The sequence below is a fragment of the Ciconia boyciana genome, chromosome 9, assembly GCF_034638445.1.
Source record: "Ciconia boyciana chromosome 9, ASM3463844v1, whole genome shotgun sequence".
NCBI classification, from domain to species: domain Eukaryota; kingdom Metazoa; phylum Chordata; class Aves; order Ciconiiformes; family Ciconiidae; genus Ciconia; species Ciconia boyciana.
In genome coordinates this window covers 20249966-20269463 of record NC_132942.1, presented here as the reverse complement: position 1 = coordinate 20269463, position 19498 = coordinate 20249966, and the positions used below count along the sequence as shown (strand labels likewise).

Below are 19498 nucleotides of genomic sequence, written 5' to 3'. Positions count from 1 at the left end.
TCCTGCCGCGCCGCGCGGTGTCGGCCCGCCGCCCGCCCCCCGCTCATTGTTCGCGCGCTCCCGCGGGGGCGGATGGGAAGGCGCTCGGGGGGCGGGGCTCGGCAGTGCCCGCCTGTCCCCGCCCCCCGGCCCGGGCTGAGGGGGCGGGGGTGGGGGGGGCTCGGGCCCGCGGCTTCGCGGCCGCCCTGAGCTGTGTCATCGCCTCCCGCCCGCGCAGCTCCGCCGTCCTCCCCCCCCACCGCAGGAGCGGCGCGGGGTGACAACCGGAGGGACAGTCCCGGGGTCGGTGCCCGCTGAACTCCAGGCTCCTCCAGGAAGAAACGTGTCCCCAGCCCTGGCGGAGGCAAATCCTCCTCAGACACAGCCAGAGCCCGACCCGGCCGCAGCTTCTCCCGCTTTCCATGACTGGAAACAGAGGAACGGGTAACGCTAGCCAAGCGCTTTACCATGTATTTGCCCAAGATAATAAGGGTTCCTCGCTGCCACTTGGCTCTTCTAACCCCCAAAGCATTGTTACCTTTGTAATAGGGCAGGCACTCATAGTCCCTGCAGCTCCCTAGGCCGGCCTCCTGGCAACCAGCGTGGCCATGCTCTGTCAGCTCAGGCCTAAGGACTGCTCTCCTCAGCAGAATGAAGATGTTACCATCTCTAAAATATTTAAGACAATGGGCTCTCGATGCCTATTAGGTTCATTAGAAGATTCTGGCAAAAAAAGCCCCACAGCTTATGTGCAAGGCTTTCCTTTTAATCTCAGCCAATATTGCCACCTTGCGATGGTATGAGGAAAGTTCACTTTTCCTGTGCTCCTTTAATTTGTTGATTTTATGACCAAAGTAGTACTCGTATAATCGGGCAAATACTATTTATGATTTGAAAGTCTTTCATAGTCAATATCTTTCTTTCCAGTTTAATTTTGTGGCTAAAGACTCCATCGCCATCATCTTGGAAGCTGCTACGTTCCAGCAGCTTTACAAAGGTGAGGGAGTGTGGCTGAACTCAGTCTGCAGGGGAAAAGAAAAGTCTGGCTTTTGAATTCATCACAGGCTGATTTTTCTTCTCCATATGTGGCTGGAGAGCACAATGAAACAATAACACAGGTGTTTGAAAAAAACAGGGGATTGGTACAAAATACATGTTGAAATAATATGAATGCTCAGAGAACAATCACAAGAAATGCAGCTCTCTTAACAAGCTCAGGATAAAAAACAATTAAGTGCTCAAAACCAAACACATAAATCTAAGTTAACAATATTTCTGTGCTCCTGTACTGCAGAGCCGTAAAAGCAGAGCAAAGTGCCTTGATGAAATGTAAAGCAATCCAGCCACTTTTGCCCAGTAAAAGTCATATATAGACTACAAAATGTACAGTGCTAATAAACAGAATTATAAATCACGTTAGCATTTCCCGAGTACAAAAGTGGGTCTTGCTCCATTTCCCTGGCTTTATTTCAATGCCAGTATTTTGTTCCTCTGAGACCACATGGGTTCTTTCTCAATTTCCTTTGTTGTCCTTCGGTCAAGGCACCAAACTGGCGGCAAGGTGAATCATTTTGACCTTTATTGATTGCATTTGAACTGCAGAAGGAGCCATACAGCACTGACCATCGCTACCCTGCTAACACAGCTGCTGCGGTAAGACACAGAGCTCCGGTTCCCTAAGCCTGTACTCTTGCAGATCACTGGAGAATGTTTATGACATTCCTGTGTTTCTCTTTTCCAGTATGTGCACAAAGCCTGGTGGATTTGGGGAAAAAGTGCTACCTCTCCAGCTGTCTGAGAGTTGTGGGGCCAAGAGCTCTCATGGTCTGTAAGGCATGCACAGAGCTCTGCAGCCATTCCCAAGTGCTCTGATGGGATAATCACCTCTGCCAGCAGCAGGCATGCTGCGAGGTTACCCCAAGAGACTTCCTCCATCCTTTTCTACTGCCTTTTTTCTTACAGCACAACCAGGCCTACAAGTCTTGGGTTCAGCTCTGAGATGAATGTAGTAGAGTTTTATTGTGGAAACAGTTTTTCAAGGAAATAAGCCAGTCAGCATGTATTTATTGTCCATATAGCACATGCTTTATGTGGCTGACAGAGTGCATATTCCTCATTTTTTGCCAATTTCAGAAATACTTGGTACAGAAGCAGAGTCCCCTGACACAGTGAGCTTGTTTCTTGGCAGTCAGACAGGCAGGAAGCCTTTGCAGTGAGAAGTGAAACCCACACCCATCCTGAGGGCAGTGGGTAGCCAGCCATAAGGACGCCCATCGCTCCCCTCCTGGGCGAGTACTAGGAAAGAGGAAGATTGCTGGACACAACATAAATCCATTGGAAACTTGATCATTAGTTTTGCAGGTAGAATTTGTTCATATAGAACCAGTAAAATTATATTCGTGTGTGTCATAGACTTCAACTGAGAAAAAACTTTTTCCCAATAACATTGAATACTTTGACAAATATTTCTTATAGAGTGTAACAAATGCATATTCGAAGATCAGTGATATTCAGACAGCAGAAGGGCTAACAGATAAGCAAGCAGTGCCAGGGACATTTAAAAATAATGACAGCCCAGAAAAATTCAGTGCTGTCATTCATTTGTACAGAACTAACTACATGACAGAAGCACCTATTCAACATAAACCATCAATAACCCAGGAACTAACCTGCTGCATGCTGGTGTTTTATCAAAAGCCTCACATTTATGAACTCCAGCCACTAACAACCTGAATACCTTGACACTGTTAACCTCCTGCAGATAGCACGGTGTGCAACAGCAGTCTCATGTCCATGCTTCCGAGTTTAATTTGTATATAGATGGCACTGTAGCTTCAGCAGCATCTACGACAGGATATTGTAATTTAACATGACTGAAAACCATTGAAACATTTTTTAAAAACTGAAGTTTTAGCCTGAAAAACTTCTAAGTTTGGATTATTTTACAAACACAGGGTTCTCCAGAAGACTGCACTGAATCCAAATGGGTCAGGCATCTCGGTGAGAGCAATAGACTCCTTTACTCTGACAACTAAGTCACTTTTGAGTTTAAACAGCATCTTTGTCTGAATCCATCTTTCCCCTCCCCACCAGTTTCAATGTATTTTACATATTGGGCAGCCCTTTCCAACTCCCCCATCTTTTGTGGGCTTCACCTCTCCTCAGGCCCAGGGAAGGGAGATAATGAGAAAGTTCTTTGAAGTCAGAACCTGAAGCACAGGGAGGATACCTTGTGAACTTGTACTGGCTATGTACGCAGCAGAAATAGGAATTCCAGACCTTATTTCTGTTATGGAAAACTTTAAATATCTAATCTCCTTCCAAGTGCTGGAGGAAAGGAAGCCCTGTTAAAAATCTGTCCTTGCAGCAGAGGCTATGGAGGAGAGCGTGTGCATGTGGCAGGAAGGGGCACCAGGCACCCAGTGCCGCATTCCTGCCTCTCCAGTCTCCCACAGGCAAGAATTCAGCACAGCTTTCAAATCCTGCTGTACCCGACACCCTTATGATGTAATGAAAACCAAAATGAGCAAGTTTAAATATAAATAAGTTTAATAAGTAGAGTTCACATTAAAAAAATATAGTTTTAAACAAGCAGTGAGAAGGATTAACAATTAACAAATTGTGTATGTAATTCTTGTTATACCTTGCCCCCAACCACCTCTGATGTTTCAAGTTACTACATCCAGGTCCTGAAAACAAGTATTTCTCCAGCAGTCCCATTTAAATGGCAGAAGATTCCATCTTCTCAATCTCTTTCAAATGGGGATCTTCAAAGCAGCACCAACAGCTTGTTTCTTTTCTTCTGACAACTGCTGCTGCTCCAGCAAGCCCCCACCTGCAGCAAAACACACAAACCATTTGCCTGTAATTAACAGGCAATAAACATACAAAGACAGTTAACAGGAGTATCTCTAAAGACACCGAATTCAAGCCCTAACACTGACCAGTTAATTAGATGACCTTCATTTTTATACAAAAGATGCAATATTAAACAAAATGTCTGCAACAGATTTTTTTTTTTTAAATCTTCTGACTGCACATTGTCTGCATCCAATCTAGGATTAACTCCACCGAGAAGGAGCTACTCCACTCTCAAGCATGCAGAGTGCTGCCAAAACCTGGCACCATCTAGCACTAGAACAGCACTGGTGGTGCCAGGAGCAACTCAGCAGCACATTTCTCTGCCAGCAGCATAACACTATCACAGGCACTGAGCAGCAACGGGTAGCTGACTACCGCTGGATGAAACAGAACTCAACACTGAATTTTTAAAGGACAGAAGGAAGTAGAGGCCCAAAAGTACATCCTTCTGGTGATGCAGGCCTCGCTTCTAACACCTCCTCTCATCAGGACTTCCTCCAGCAACGGGAAGCACTGCCTGCTTCACTAGATAAACCAGGTCATTATTTCCACCTCTGAGCGCCAGAGGCTGACACAACAGCCCATTCACAAGCAGCAGAGGCCATTTGGTTTACTCAGTATAGCAGAACAAGCAGTCTTTTTGCCCATCTACCCTTGTTGGCTCATGGAGCTATGTCTCTTCACGAGAGACGTAGCTCCAAAGGCTCCTGAGCTCTCCCTGTGCCTCATGTGCAGGTTATTCCTTTACATCTCCTCTCCACAGGCACAGGTCACGCTACTGGAGCAGCAGCCTCCTCCAGAAGACGCCTCATTTGGCTGCTTCCACCTCCTGCAAAATTCGAGGGCTTTCATAAACGAAGGCCACCGGCAAGGACCCGTTACCTGAGGGCTGTATCTTCCAGACGGCTCTTAGCCACCCAACACCTCCGATTTACAGCGATCCTTTCACACACGCTTAAGCCACATATCAGCTGGAAGCCCTAAAGAGAGCACAAGAGAAACATCACTTCAAATATTCAATTAATTAAATCTGTATTAATAGAGCTAAACAGCTGGGATCTGGCTTGCGGAAAGGGAAAAAAAAAAATCAAACCGAATAATAGGCTGAGAAATTACTTCTAAACGACACAGCCTGAACACATTACCCTCCGGTCCCAAGGCCTCACAGGTTATCAGCCAGCGCGGGCCGCCGGGCACGACCACCTTTCGGCCATTAATACCAATTTTAAAAAAAGGGGGAATATTTCACGTGGCGTTTTCCGTTTCCAGAGCCCTGGGGAGGGGTGAGACACCCCAGGTCTCCAGCCCCGGTGCCCCTCACCTCACCTCACGGCGGCCGGGGCGGGGGGAGCCCCGGCGCCTTCACCTCACCTCATGGCGGCAGGGGAGCGGGGGAGGCGGACCGGCGTCTTCACCTCACCTCACCTCACCTCACGGCGGCCGTCCCGGCCCAGCATCGCTGCATTCACCCATGGCGGCCGGCGCCGAGAGAGGGCGGATTCCCCCGCGCCGCCGAGGTGGTTCCGCAGGCGCCGCCCCGCTCGCCTCGGCCGCTCCCCTCGGGGCGGGGCGGCCCCGGCCCGGCCTGGCCCGGCGCCGGTGGGGTGGCGATGGCAGGGCCCGGCAGGCTCGGGGCAGGCTGGGTAAAAGTAAACTCGATACTCCCGTGAAAGAGAAGAAATGGCAGTGGAAACGGCGTGGCTCTCCCTTCATCTCCTCTGTTCGGGGGCCGGAAAAATGCTGGTGTCGAGTATTACCTTGTAGCTTATCATGCAGTGCTTGTAGGAACAAATACAGCGTGTTACAAATACAGCGTCTCCAGGCCCTAGCTGTGACAGGCAATTAAGGTTATAAAAGTGCTTTTCAGCAGAGCCCAGCTAATTCCCCAAAGCTGCTTTGCGGTCAGGCCGGACATTACAGCCGCGGTACACGCGGCAGTAATGGCCAAGGGAAACGGGACTGGCCGACACAGCATGTTTGCACAACTTTTCTTGCAACAATTTACTGAATTTTCTTCCCCCTCCCCACAGTATTGGCCTTTCTTTTGCTCTGGGGACTGACTGTGCAGCACAAATGCTGTTGAGCCAAGGTCCGATGGGTACAGAAGAATCGCGGTACTGATCCTGCAGTGCTGGAGCTGGAGAAGAGCAGGTGACACGGGGCAGGGAGCAAGTCCCGGGGCACAGGTGGTTTAGGAGCTGAGTGTAACAGTAAAGCATCGCTCTTGCTGTTGCAGGAGCTCCAGATGTTGGTCTGTCCCACCCGAGGCTTGTAGCACACATATTTTTGAAGCATTACAGCTCCATGCTACTGCAAGTCCCTCGAGCAGATGAGCTGTGCCAGCAGAAGAGTGGTTCATGTTCTGATTTAACCCATCCTGCTAATATATGGGAGCAAAATCTCTCGGATGTGATCCTTCCTTTATTCTGTAACTGAGCATTTACTCGACAGGGCTTAAACAAGCTTCTGGAGCCTGTTGAGTTGCTTTGAACACAAACTGCAGGGCTGCGTTGGGATGCAGGGAGTTCAAGGGAGGCTGTGTCTAGACTAGAGGAGCTCTTCTGAAGGCTGGCTGTGCTTTTATTTTGTGGTAACTTGTATCTCTAATCTGGCCTGAAAGAAAGCATCTCAATCCCTTCAGTCCCCAACATGGCACTTGCAGGAGAAAAGGATGTATTTAGCTTCCACCAAGCTAAGATGAACAACAGGCCAAGCAGGGATCTCAGTATCAAAGAACAATGTGATGTTTGCTGACATCAGCTATGGCCTGAGAGAGAGGGAAGGCCAACACTGCTAAGTAGATGAAGCCACTGTGAAACCAGCTCTCAGATAGTCAAGCCAGTGCTGTGGACACTGCTGGGGTATTGCTGCAGGCAACTGCCCATATCTCGCGTCCCCAGGTCTGGAAGCAGGTGGGAGGTCAGACAGGAGGACCTGTTGCCCAGCCAGGTGCTGTCTCCAGTCACAGCGTGGTTGTGCTCAGCTCTGCAGACTGGCGTCTGCCCAGGCTGCTGCAGCACGGACTCCAAGCACAGCATTGCTGGGCTCAGCCTGTTTCAGAAGCCTTTTCCCATCCCCTCAGAGGGATGCAGCTGGTGTAGAGAGCACCTTCACCAGGAAGCTGTGACAGAAAAGGGCTTTACTTGATACCCATGGCAGAGCCGTTGTGTTTCACCTGGTGTGACACCTTTTATCCAAAGTTTACAAATAATGTGCAAGCATTTGTTTGAGCCCCCCTTGCCGCATAAGATAAACCAGTGCTCCAAGCCCAGTTACTAGAGGGGAAAGCTGTGCAGGAACACAGGGAAGTCTATGCTGTGAAGTGAGAGGCTGGTCCTGGCATCAAGAGTCACTGAGTTCTGGTATTTGGCATTCAGAAAGCTTTTGAAGTATCATCTCCCTGGTCCTGCTGAAAATGTCTTATTATAAGAGGCAAGGCATATTAATTTGGGCCCCATGCTGCGCTAATGAGTTATACAGCTTCCAGACTGGAGCCACCGCTTAGGCAGCCTGCTCCAGGTCTCGGCAGAGCTCATCATCCATCCCCATCTGTGGGCACGTGCCCTCAGCCACAGGCAGTAAGACCTTCAGTAAAAAAATCATGAAGTGCTCTCTGTGTTTGCTATTACCTGTCCCTCCACCATAGCAGCTTTTCATCAGCTGTGGATCTTCTGCACTGGAGCATAGCCAGGAAACTGTTGTCCTTCGCTAGGTTCATCACTAGATGGGAAAGCACCTAACACTTTCCACCGCTCAGCACCAGCCACTCTCACTACACACAGCTGTGGCTGTCCTGGGCAGAACAAGCCCAGAGCTTCCTGGGACAAGGCAGGGGCAGGCTGTGTCGGGGAGGAGCACCCCACACATCATGGCCTGCATGAGCATCCCCACATCCAGGAAGAATAGCTGCCCACCTTGCGCTGAAAAAAGACTAAGAAGCATTTGAAGAAGACAGGGATGGGAGCAGATTGCCTGAAGCAAGAGACAGCTCCAGCTGAGCATCAGTGGCATCCCCAAGCTCTGAGAGCCTAACCTACAGGAGGAGCATGGGGCAGGGATCCCAGCCTTTCCCCAGAGGTGTTTGAAATGTCTCACTGGAGCACAAAGCCCCAGTGAAAAACTTCCTTTGAACAGATCCCAAGTGAGTACACTGCTGTGCCTGGCCACAGACACACGGGGCACTGAGCCGGCGTTAAGGCATCTGATGGAGGCTGGGGAAGGTGTAGCTGTATCTCTCCCCCAGCAAGGGATTTGGCAGGACTACATCTTTAGTATGCTTGTTTCAGGGCAGGCTTTTTGCTGTTGGCAGCCCACAGCTGTTTCTGAGCTGGCTCTTCCTACCTCGTGTGTCTGAAGTGCAGTATCAGAGGTAAGCAGAGAGCCAGCTCACCTGCATTCTAGTTCCCATTAGCTAGTGCTTGATTTCATTTTTTCATAGCTTCACAGATCTTGTGTTTCCTGCACTGGTTCTCCATGCCCTTACGTGTGCATGTCAGCACTGAGGTCAGCGTGGATGCTTACAGCAAAGTTGATCTTGCTGAACTCTCCAGCTTCAATCTGGGAAGCAGTACCTTTACTGCTTGGATATAGCACTTTGAACCAGAGGTCCTTCCACCGCAGCTCATCACACAGGTGGCACTGCGTCCTTCCATTCTGAGAAGGAAAATTAGCCCTCAGAACTCAAGGAGAGACAAGTCATATTCTTCATCCTGGAAGAAATTGCTTTCTTAGCTGGATAATTGAACTAGAGAGAGAAATATTAATGGAATTAATCCTTTTCACTCTCTCAAAGCGAGAATAGGGACTTTTCTATCAGAGACAAGTTTTCTCTTAGCCCCCGACTTGTTATACTGGGGTGCTTCTGGGCTTTCTATCCATCTGAACAAAAGCCACGCATTTCATCTACCTCCAGAGGGGACCCTGCAATTTCCACTTCCCAGCTACCATCACAAGATGGCATTACAGACTTAATCTGAGCTGGCTCTGCTAATCCTTTGAGATCTTTCCCAGACCCTGGGGTGTCCAACCCCAGAAGACCCCAGAAGAAGCTGTGGACTTAACCCTGCCTGCTGAGCACCTCTGCCAGGTCTCAGCCCCTGACACTTGCTTTGAATCACATCCCTTTAATGTCAAAGCTGTGCTTTAAGCATGCAGAATGAAAAGCTGCAGCAGTTACTCCTGTAACCTGTGAGCCATCTAATTGCACTGATTTAAGCTAGTTATAGTTTTGACAGTTAATGGCATGCAGAGTGCTTTAATATTGACCTCCAACACCTCTGGCTCTTCCCTGGCCTCCTCTGCCCCCGAGGAGACACTGCTAATCAGACCAAGCGGTGAAGTAGTTTAAGACATGGCTAAAGGGAGCCAAGGGCGAATCATGAGCAAAATACACCAGACTCATTTTCTTGCAAAGCACTGTCAAATTTAGTACTGTCTTTTGTTTGCCTGAGAGTAATTTGGGAGAGCAATGATAAGTCTTTCAATAATTTACAGCTTTAAAATAATAACAAAAAGAGAAAAATCACTCTTCTTAGATATGTTTTTTAAAAAATAAAGCTTATTTTGAGTTAGGCGTGCAAAGCCCCAGTGTGGTGCGTTATCCCCTCTGTGTCCCCCCTGCTACCTCTGCGCTCACAGGACACAGCCTGCCCACCCATGGCATGACCCACAGCCAACAGCCACAGCTCAGCTTGGCCCCACTGGTAAGGAAGCTCCAGCCCCACACACACTGCCCCATCAGCTCAGGAGAGGGCATCAGCAATGGCCTTGGCTCATACAGGACTGCGCTCCCCTGCAGCCCTTGTTGCTGCTACTAAAGGAGGCAACACTTTTCCCAGATCAGGCTACTATAGTTGTGCTCACTTGCTGGGTAGTTTCTGTTTGCCAAGGGTTATATGCAGCTTGGATCAGCCCCAAGGGACCAACAGCCCTTAATGACCCTGACCAGCCTCACCTGACACCCCTATACCCATAGGTCAGGAGCCCCATTTAAGCTCAGCCCTGGAGCTTCACTCTTCCCACGAGTGATGTTGCAGGAGTGCCTGGCTCTAGCTCTGCCTCTGTTCCTGAATGGACCCCTTGGCTCTGTACTGCTGGTGGCTTGGCTCCTGGAAGGACTCTTAGACATGTGTTGTACCTATGTCTCTGGCCCTGTTTTCTAGATGAGCTTTGGACCTGTGTTGTAGTTGTGTCTCTAGCCTTGTCCTTGGCTCACCTCTTCTTGTTCCTAGGTGGGCTCTGGACTGTGGTTATTGCAAGCTGGAATTGCTGGTGGATGCTGTAACCAGCACTGGGCTGTGCTCAGACCTAGTGGGACTGTGCCTGCTGGTGATGGTGATATCTTTGCTGGGGTCGTATGGTTTCCCCTCCTTTAGGGAGCAGCTGGCCCTTCCTGCTCCCTGCTGGGCCCATCATCTTGTTGCAAGAGAGTAAATACAAAACCTGCTAGTCTCTACACTGACCCTACTCCCCATGGACCTCCCTGGGACCTGGTGAGAGGAAGTTGTTTTGCTGTGGTATTCAGTGGCTGTGTCAGGAGAGGAAGATGCAGGGCTGGGTTAATGTGAGGCTTGCTGTTGGATGCTCCAGGCTTCATCTACCAGTTGCTTCCTGCAAGAAGCAGCTGTGATCTAACTGCATATCCTTCCCTGGCCAAGGGCCCTGTAGCCTCTCGCTGGGGCTCAGTATCTGTCTGCCTTGATAGATCGGTGGCTGTGCTGTCTCCTGGGGTGACAGCTCTCCCTGGCACAGCTGCTGCGGGAATAGCAGTGGGGCACGATCTGTTTCTGAGCTGTCTCTGAGGCTGTAGCTGGATGCATCCCATTGGGCAGCGCAGGGAAATACTGCTCAGGCTGTTCCCTTCACCGTGGAGCTAGAGAGCAATCTCCCTTGGCCCAGAGGAAAGAGCAATTGAAAAAGGTTATATAAACCAAAATCAGCCTGCCAGAGGGGTGGATGCAGCAGCACCGAGTGCAGTGCCGCTCCACATCTGGCTGCGCAGGAGCATGCTCTGCCTGCTGGGAGAGCCCTGCCTCCCCTCCCTACCTGCAGCCCCTCTCCCGAGCTGCCCTCCGTCCAGGCCTGCCTGGGTTTCATCGCGCTGCTGGAGCCCGGGTCTTTTTGTTGTTCAAAATGTGCTCGGGCAGCGTGAGGAGCCTGTGCAGTTCCCCTCTGTTCTCGGCTGAAACTGCTGCAGAGCAATTTTTTTTCCCTTTTATCTCTGGCAGAGCCCTGGAGCTCTGCTCCCTTCCCCTCCTGTCCTCCTGCTGAGCTCCCCCCTGGCTGAGTCTCCTTCCCTGGTGTCCCTCTCCAGCTGCTATTCAACCCCCATTTTTTCACTTCTCTCCCTCCTTCAGTGCTCCCATCCAGAAGACAGATTGCTAACTGCAATCGCTGTTACCCAGTACCTTTTGTCTAACAGATCATAAGCCACTTTCTCAGCGTGATAAATGTGATCTGCTAATCCTATGGAGGGGGATCCCCTGGGACACAAGCCACCTCTGGGATCTGTGGCAGCTCTCACAGCATCAAGCCACAGGGTCTGTTTTGGTTGCAAACGTATGAGTGGTAAAGTAGCTGCCTTGCCACCAAGCATGGGCATCACAACTTGCTCCTCTCCCCCAGCCCCTCCACCTCCACTGGGGGTTCATCTTAGGAATTTACACATGCAGCAAGGCTAACCAAAGCAGATCTTCCTCCTTTCAGTGGTCTGCCAGGTCACTTTTCAGCAAGGAAGAAGCTCTGTGGGGCAAGCAGCAAGGTATGGGATTAAGTACCTGGAGGAGACCTGTAGGAGGGCTTGCACAGCACTGGCCTGAGCATGCAAGTGGGCTGTTCTGGATCTCTAATTACTCTAAATCATACTATGATAATAAAACCCAGTTACTCTGGGTGCCATTTTGCTGGTGCTGGTTTAATTCTGTGAGGTCTTATAAAGCCTGACTCAAGCACCAGGGGACTTTAGCCAGCGCTGGCACCAGGAGGAGGGTGGTGTAAGCATGGCCTATGTATCCTGGGGTCAGGTGGTGGGCGGAGATGAGTGGACACACCAAGAAAAGCACCAGCCCAGCATTTTAGAGTAGAGCTAACTAGAAACAACTTATTCCATTAAAAAAAAAAGGAAAAATATCATTTTTCATTAGGACAGAAACCCCCAGATAGGCTTTTTTAAAGAAAAAGCCTAAAAATATAATTTTTGCTCTGATTTGAAAACTATTTTTGCTCTCCGGACTGTAAGATAAAACACATTTGAATTGATGATGCATTTCACAACAAAAATATATCCCTTTTCATCCTGAAAATGCTGAAATGGGTTGTTTCAAAATTTTCAACATTTTACCCCCCTTTTTCTAAACCCAAAATTTTTAATTTAGCTGAAATGTCTTTTTTTGAAAGGAAACTCTTGATTACATTTTTTTCTAACAGCTTTAATTAGAAGTAACAATTACAGCTGATTCTTAGCTGGGTGATAAACAGCTGGACTGAATCCACTCTGCAGCCCTCTCTGCTCTGGGACTTCCAAACAAGCTCCAGCACTAGCAGGAGTTTAGCACTCTGCAACATTTTAGCCTTGTCTAGTCACTGGAATTTATTTTTCTTTCTTTTTCCCCCCACTATTTCTCCTCTGAGGATTAGTTTTTACCAGTGCAGGATCTCTAACAGTCAGGGAACTTCACAGTGAGTTGAGATTGCATTGATTTCTTGAGGAAGAAGCTGCATACTAATTTTTCCTATTTTCCTCCCATGAGGAAAGCAGGTAACACTTTCAGTATGGCAGCTGGGTTTGTAGATATTATGTTCACCCGCTGGATGACAGGAAAGTCTGAGGTCTGTGGGACCGTCATGGGAAAGAAGGAGACCTTGGCTGGTCTGGTGAAATGTCTGGAGATTAAGGTAGTGTTGCTGGTAAAGTGAAGCATGTGGGATTGAAGCAGAATGGGTTAAGCCTGAGAAAAGCATTAGGTGAGGATCAGGGTCCAGCCAGGAAGGGCACCCTGCTTAAAGGTAGAGGGCACCCCATCAGGCAGAGGGGATCCCTTGCTTGTCATGCACGAGGGTGATGCTTGTTGTAGGTAGCAGTTCAGGACCCCCAGGGCAAGGGCTTGTTCTGGGCAGCTCTGAATCTGTTGGCCCAAGCTGCTGTGTCCACTGCCTTGATGCCTCTGCAGCAAAGCCCATCCATTAGCCAGAGGGTTCCCAGGCTCATGACCACCCTGGAGGGCCCCAGTGACCAGCAGAAAGGTGCTGCAGAGAATCCCAATGGCTTTTTGGGGCCAGAGTCTGGGTCAAAGCCTTCTCAGATGGCATCTCAAAGGTGTCCAGGGCCTTCTACCATATGGTGTGGGGCTGGGGGCTCAGCTGCTGTCCCGCCAGTGCCTCCCTCTGTGTCCAGGATGATTTTCACAAACCCCAACTCTTTGGGGGTGAGGGAAGGAACGCTGCAGCAGTGTGAACGGAGAGGAAGGGCATGGTGGTGGAGGAGAAGGGAAGATACTAGAGTCTGCTCTTAAAACCCCTAAAACCTCTGTTTCAGGCACCCAGGCAGGTTTGTCCACCCTTTGCAGGCAACCTCCAGAGAGTCAACAAGCACTGGGGCATCCTCCTCTGCCAAAACCAACATCCCTGGTGCCCACCATAGCTCTCTTGCTGCTGGGTCCTGTGCTCTTCATCACTGTTCATCCCTGTGTTGGCTTGTTGCTGTTAAGGGCTGATCTGTTCTCCCTGGGGACAAGCCCACGGCTTCAGCCTGTCCTACCTTGCTCCTCCTACTCCCCTGCCAAACAGTTATTACCACCTTGGACAATCTTGAGATGTTATTAAGCGAAAGGGAGGTTTCTATATAGAAGTCTCCCTGTGATTAATGGATTAAGAGATTTTGTGAAAATTAAAGCCTTTCTTCATACTTCACACTTTCAGTCTTTCAGATGTTGCTTTTTCCCTTCTACTTCTGTACAGAAATCCCTGTGGGCCTCGCTTGCCCTGTCCCTTTTGCTGATGTTTTCTCCCCAGAGTGACCTGGAGACGTGGCTGGCAGCCCCCACTGCTCTTTGCCACCTAGTTTCCCCAAAAGCTTCACCTGTCAGACCTTGCTGCTCCCGGGCCAGCAGTTGCAGAGAGGAGGCTTATTTATTTTGCTTATTTTGAGAGCATGTCTTATTTATATACAAACCCAACCCAGGAGAGGGGCTGTAAATGCCTCTTTATTTCCATATTTATCATTGCAGTTCAGATGGATGAGGAATCCGATGGAAAGTTTAGATGAAACAGAGAGGAAATGAAAAAGTGTTGGTAAGCAGCAGCTCAGCCAAGGGACTGGCAGCCTCGAGAGTTTCCAGCAGTAAAAAGGCTTTCAATTACCATGCCGCGCTGCTGCTCGATAACATCTTCATTTCCCCAGCTGTGCTGCCAGGATGGATGGGGCAGCGGGTCCTCTCTGCGGAGCACCCCGTGCCCTGTCATCGTGTGACCCCTGCTGCAGATGTGCCCAGCTGTTTTCCCAAAGACTGCAGCCTGGTCGTTATGGGGATATGGAACTGAGATCCTTAAAAAAAAAAAAAGCACATTTGGTCTTGTTGGTGTTTCTTGGGCTGTTTTCCTTCCAGGTGTTGGTAAGTACTGTGAGCAGCAGCAGAATGTGGGTGCTGATGAGCAATAAATATCTCCAGGTGATGAGCATCAGGCTCACTCGCACTGTGGTGGAAAGGAGTCGCAAAGGCTCTTCTGGACAACTTTGGAGTATCCAGCACTGGGCATTGGTGATGGATGATGATTTAAAGCCCATTTTTGCAGGGAATAATGGCTCATAACTGTCCCCTCTCCTTTAAGTGTGCGACACCACCAAGATTTATGGTCTCCTTGTTTCCACCTTATGGGAAGTGTTTTATTAATCATCCCTGCACTTGCTCCTGAACCTGTGTGTGCTGTGGTGTGGGGATGCTTCAAATGCACATAAGAAGAGGTGGCAGCGTGGGATGCGGCTCCCGGGGGCAGCAGCTGGAGTGGCAGGGATGGGAGCTTTCCAAGGATCTGAAACCTTCAGCCCCTGGGATGGACCGTCTGCCCGTGGGCCAAGGGAGCCTGGCTCAGCCCGGGCTGCTCTGCTGGGGCATAACTGGGACTGCAAGTCTGTGCCTAGGGCCCCTGTGTCCCTGGGGAGGAGGCTGGGGATAGAGTTGCCCCCTTGCTGCCTGCACAGTCCCCCTCTGGCACCCCATGCAGATGACTTTTTTCTTACCTAAATCCCTGCTTGGACACCTGGAAAGGCTCCTGCTCAGGTCATTAGAGGTGACTGTTTTTAGAAAGGGTCCCTGGGGATGCTGCTGCCCACACAGTCCCACCCCAATCGCAGCCAAGCTGGTGGCACTAAAAACGTGATGTTCCCTTCACACCAGTTACGCACCCACCAGGTCCCTCTGCTCTTGCTACAGGCTTTATTCTCCTCTCCGCTTATAAATCATTTGTACATGGCTTCCTAGGAAAGCAGCTTTGAATTGATCACTGTTGCTGCCTTATCTAATTTAATCCAAACCTGATATCAAACGGGAGCAAGAGAGGGAAGCCTGCGTGTGGCAAGCCACTTGGCTGTCATGAACGGCATCGTTAATAACCCATAATGAAATGCTGGAGTCATCTGGCATTGCCTGGCTCTTGAAATAAGGCAGGGCCTGCTCTCGTTCCTCTGGCTGGAGCCCCATGAGGGCCGAGCCATCCTGCAGATGCGTTCCAGAGGGAGTAGAGTCATCAGGGACTGACGCCCACCAGGATCCCGACCCTGAGCTGCACTGCCACTGCACAGGCAGCAGTTTACCTGGAAACCCTCATGCTTCGGCCCCCGGCCCTGCTGGCAGAGCCTCCCCGCAAGCAGGGACAGACCCTCGGCTCGTCACATCCCATGTACCACTCCGGAGCCTCTGAGGGATTGATGGCAAAAGCCCTCAGATGAGTCTTTTTTTTTTTCAGTGAATGAAATAGCATTTGGGCTGGTGGTGATGAGAGGCTGCAAGTGGGACCTGTCTGATCCTTACGGCAATTCAGGGAGTCTGATGCTGACGTGGCAGAACTGGTCCTGTAAAAGCTCCCAGGTCCCAGCACGCAAAATGCGTGAGAAAAAGCATTTTTAAAAGCAAGCACGGTAACCCTGCAGCTGTGATGCCACCCCATCTCAAGCCTGGGGTTCACCTCTGTCCTCTCTGGATGCATCTGCACTGCAAAAATCATCTCCTCTGAACTTAGACTGGGTCGTGACTCGCTTCTTGAGTTGCAAAGACGTGTTTCATCGTCTCAGAGTGGAAAGTGGCCACCGTCAGCTCTCTGGCAGTGGCGAGGCCGGCCGGGGCAGGCTGGGAGGTGATGCAGCATGGCACTGGAGCTGCAGGTCATTAAACAATTACACCTGCTGCAGCCTGAATTTCATCTAATTTTTGGAGCTACAGCATGACACAAAAGGCTGAGTGGAAGGAAGGGAGGAAAGGCCAGAGGGGAAAGGCATTTCGAACAACAGTCCTCTTCCCAGTGACTGTCTGGCCACAACTCCATCTATTTTGGTGCAAGCGTGGAGTGCAAAGCTTAGACCTGCTGCCTGGAAACTCGACCTAATGAGTCTCCTGTAGCCTGTGGAGTTTGCTGCTTATACAGGCGAACGACACCTTTCATCCCTCGTCGTCCTCCTCCCCAGCCTGCCTTGGCCCTGGGATGGGAGCAAACCCGTGCTCACCTGGGATGCCCTGGAAAAGGCTCCCCTGGCTGTGAGAGCGTCTCCTCCTCTCCTGGCATCCTCCCAGGGGGAAAAGGGCAATCAAACCCTCCTGGTGACAGCTACTCCGCGCAGGAGCCCTGTGAACACATTGCCATGGCTGAGCTGGTGAAGAAGCCGCACAGTCCCGAGGAGGAGCCCATGGAGGGGAGGTGGCTCCAGCCAAGCATGCAGTGGTCCCGGGTACAAACCCACACGCCTTTTCCTGGAGAAAATCTGAATTCCTGGTGGCCCAAGAGTCACCTCAGATCTGTCCATCCCTGCAGCGATTGTACTGTCTCACCTCCAGCTCCTGCCCAGAAGAGAACTGAACTGAATTTTCAATTTCTTGAAATCAAGTAATTAGGGTCAGTCACAAAGGCAAGGAAAAGTTTTATTGACTTTATTGTGACAGTGCGGTGTCAAGCTATTGATCTGGGCTTGTGCTGAGCAAGGGGAAGTTTTGTATCATCCTGTGTGGGGGGAACCAAGCTCTCCCTGCTGCTTCGCTGCTGCTTAGGCACAGGACTGGCCCAACTCTTCCGGCCCCTTAGCCTAGTTCACTGTTAAACTTGTGAAGCTGTTGACTGAGAAGCTATCAGTGCCGTTTCGCAGGGAATAACCCATTTCTGCATCCTCAGCTTTTCTGATTTCCTCTTTCAAACAGCTGTCTGCTATTGATAAGGGAAGACCAAGGTCCCTGTGGCAGGTATTTGGGGATGCCAGTGGCTCTGGGCTTGCAGGAAGCCTGTGGGACCTGGGCAGCAGTGCCCAGTGGTCTCTGCCTGGGAGAGGGGAGCGGGCAGACCCAGCACACGCCTGGGCAGGATGCTCTGCCCAGGGAGACCAGCACTGAATCCCACCCTGCGCTCAAAGCCCAGCCACTTTGAGCAAAGCTTGCCCTTAAAAGGAGGTATTTAAACACAAGGAATCAATTGTGTTAAGTGCAAATTCATCTGTTGATGCTGCTGTCCAGGGGCAGAGCGGCCATTTACTGTGGCACATGATGCTGCGGGGATCAGCAGCTCTGCACTCATTAATGCTCTGGGCTACTAACGATGCCCAGAAGTGTCTGGAAACAAAGACGACTGAAGTCTGATGGATTAATGCTGCTTCCCACCAATGCAGGCCATGATCCATCAATTACCTATCTGCTTAGTCCTTTTCTCCATCCTTTTACAATCTAAATAGCACATTTTATAGTCGCTGCTAAGTGATGTGATCAACATCAATTACCTACTAAAAGAGAATCAAGTCTTGATTTAAAATTAAGAGCTGCATTTTGCCATGTTCTTTATATGTAGCCAAGAGAATAATTGCAGTGACATAAAAACTAATTACACAACTCCACAATTAGGCCTCCCTCCTAGTGCTGTGATTGTCTTTTAAGTACATTGGTGAAAAATTACTCCCAGGCCTAAATTACTCTTTCACACCCATCTTCTCCAATACCTTTGGAAAAAAACCTCCACCCCATCAGATCAAACAGAGTAACTCGAAATGCAAAAGATAATACATGCAGAGCATGTTTTCTAATCTCTTTGATGTGTGAGCGGTTTCAGACGGCAGGATTAGGCTGGTATCCCCCGAGGATGCAGCAGCACTTCTCTCTGCGATGATGGACCAAGCATCTCAGCTAGACTTCCCAAACCGCCTGGGGCTGTCACAGGGCCATGAGGCTGGCATGCCGGCACCCTGCCGCGTCGCCATTAGGCTGCAGCCAGGGAGAAGCTCCTTTTCTCTGTGCCCCAGCCTACATTTGGCTCTTGGGCTGCAAGAAGAGGAGAGGCCAGCCCTGCCCGGCTACCAGCCTTGACTTTGGTGCATGGAAGGGTTTTATTGCTGCTCCTGCTGTGCCTGAAAGACACGGCTCACTGCGGTTTCAGAGAGATGGCTGATCATCCTGTTAGTGCTGTTCCACCTGGCAGAAACAAGAGCTGGATCCAGCTCGCCTGCCCCACCGGAGAAACCATGGCAGGGTTTGAGCAGAGACGGATGGTTAAACCCCATCCTGAGCTGGTGGCAATGCTGCTCCGGGAGCCAAGAGGGCCCAGAGCCCCAAAAGAAGGAGAAGGAAGAGGCTGGAGTACAGCAGTGCCTTCATGCATCCACAGGACAGGAGTTATGCCTTGCCAGAAATCACGTAGCTGCCTGAAAAATCATGCCATTAAACCCCAATAAATCTGTGGAGCACTCCTGATGGGCTTTGTGGGTTTTGCTTCTGGATTCCGATTTTGAGGTGCTTATATCCAACCTGGAAAGACTGAAAACATTTCATTTACTGGAAATGAAAGCTAGGATTTGCTTACAATCAATCTCCTGCCTCCAGGATCTTTGTGGGTGCTGGCAGCAAAGCACAGTGGCAGCAAAGCTGGCAGCAAAGCTCGGTGCATAGGTGAGTGGAGCCATGGGGACACTGGCTCAGGGGACAGAGTGAGTGGGCACACAGCTTCCCGCCAGTCCCTTTACACTGTGCCATCCTGTCAGTTGTCACTTGCTATCACTGAGCATCCTTCGCTGGATAATTAAGCATTGCAGGTTTAATTTTGGGGCTGGCAGGGTGTTTTTGGCCGCTGCCTGGTGCGCAGTGGAGCCCATAGGCATCCTCGTGCATCAGCTGTTCCTCAGCCACAGCCCAGCCCTTGCCGGGGAGGAGGGTTGCATAGCTCGTGGCTGTGGCTTTTCTGTCATTTCTGCAATGCCGTCACTCAGTCACTGGCTGGGAGAGGGGTGGGAAATGCTTTGGCACCCGATTTTAATCAGCACTGTGCTGCGAGCTAATGAGGCAGAAGGGATCTGTGGGCTCACGCCTGCGGCAGCCCAGCACTCCCCATGCCTTCCAGTCTGACTTTATCACCTCTTCTTCAGTGCGGTCCAGGGGACGTTAGGTGCCAAGGCTGTGAATTAACACCCTTGTACTTAGCTGAA

At 50.3% G+C, this 19498-nt stretch overlaps 1 protein-coding gene, 2 long non-coding RNA genes and 1 other non-coding gene across 4 annotated transcripts in view; 1 reads left to right on the top strand and 3 right to left on the bottom strand.

Moving 5' to 3' along the window:
* Window positions 1-556, bottom strand: part of MATR3 (matrin 3) — a 28018-nt gene extending 27462 nt beyond the window's left edge. Inside the window, exon 1 of the mRNA XM_072872575.1 lies at window positions 518-556. Coding sequence (XP_072728676.1) covers window positions 518-541 — 24 coding nt within the window. The 5' untranslated portion in view covers window positions 542-556. The remainder of the gene's footprint in view (window positions 1-517) is intronic.
* On the top strand, window positions 161-3517 carry LOC140656632 (uncharacterized). The gene is made up of 3 exons (XR_012044129.1): window positions 161-423; window positions 1522-1632; window positions 1721-3517. It is a non-coding gene; the product is annotated as an uncharacterized lncRNA (long non-coding RNA).
* On the bottom strand, window positions 3507-5362 carry LOC140656631 (uncharacterized). Its single transcript, XR_012044128.1, has 3 exons — window positions 5212-5362; window positions 4723-4820; window positions 3507-3814 (listed from the first exon to the last, which is right to left on the bottom strand). It is a non-coding gene; the product is annotated as an uncharacterized lncRNA (long non-coding RNA).
* On the bottom strand, window positions 4019-4222 carry LOC140657174 (small nucleolar RNA SNORA74). Its single transcript, XR_012044232.1, has one exon. It is a non-coding gene; the product is annotated as a small nucleolar RNA SNORA74 (small nucleolar RNA).
* Window positions 5363-19498: the final 14136 nt, after the last annotated feature.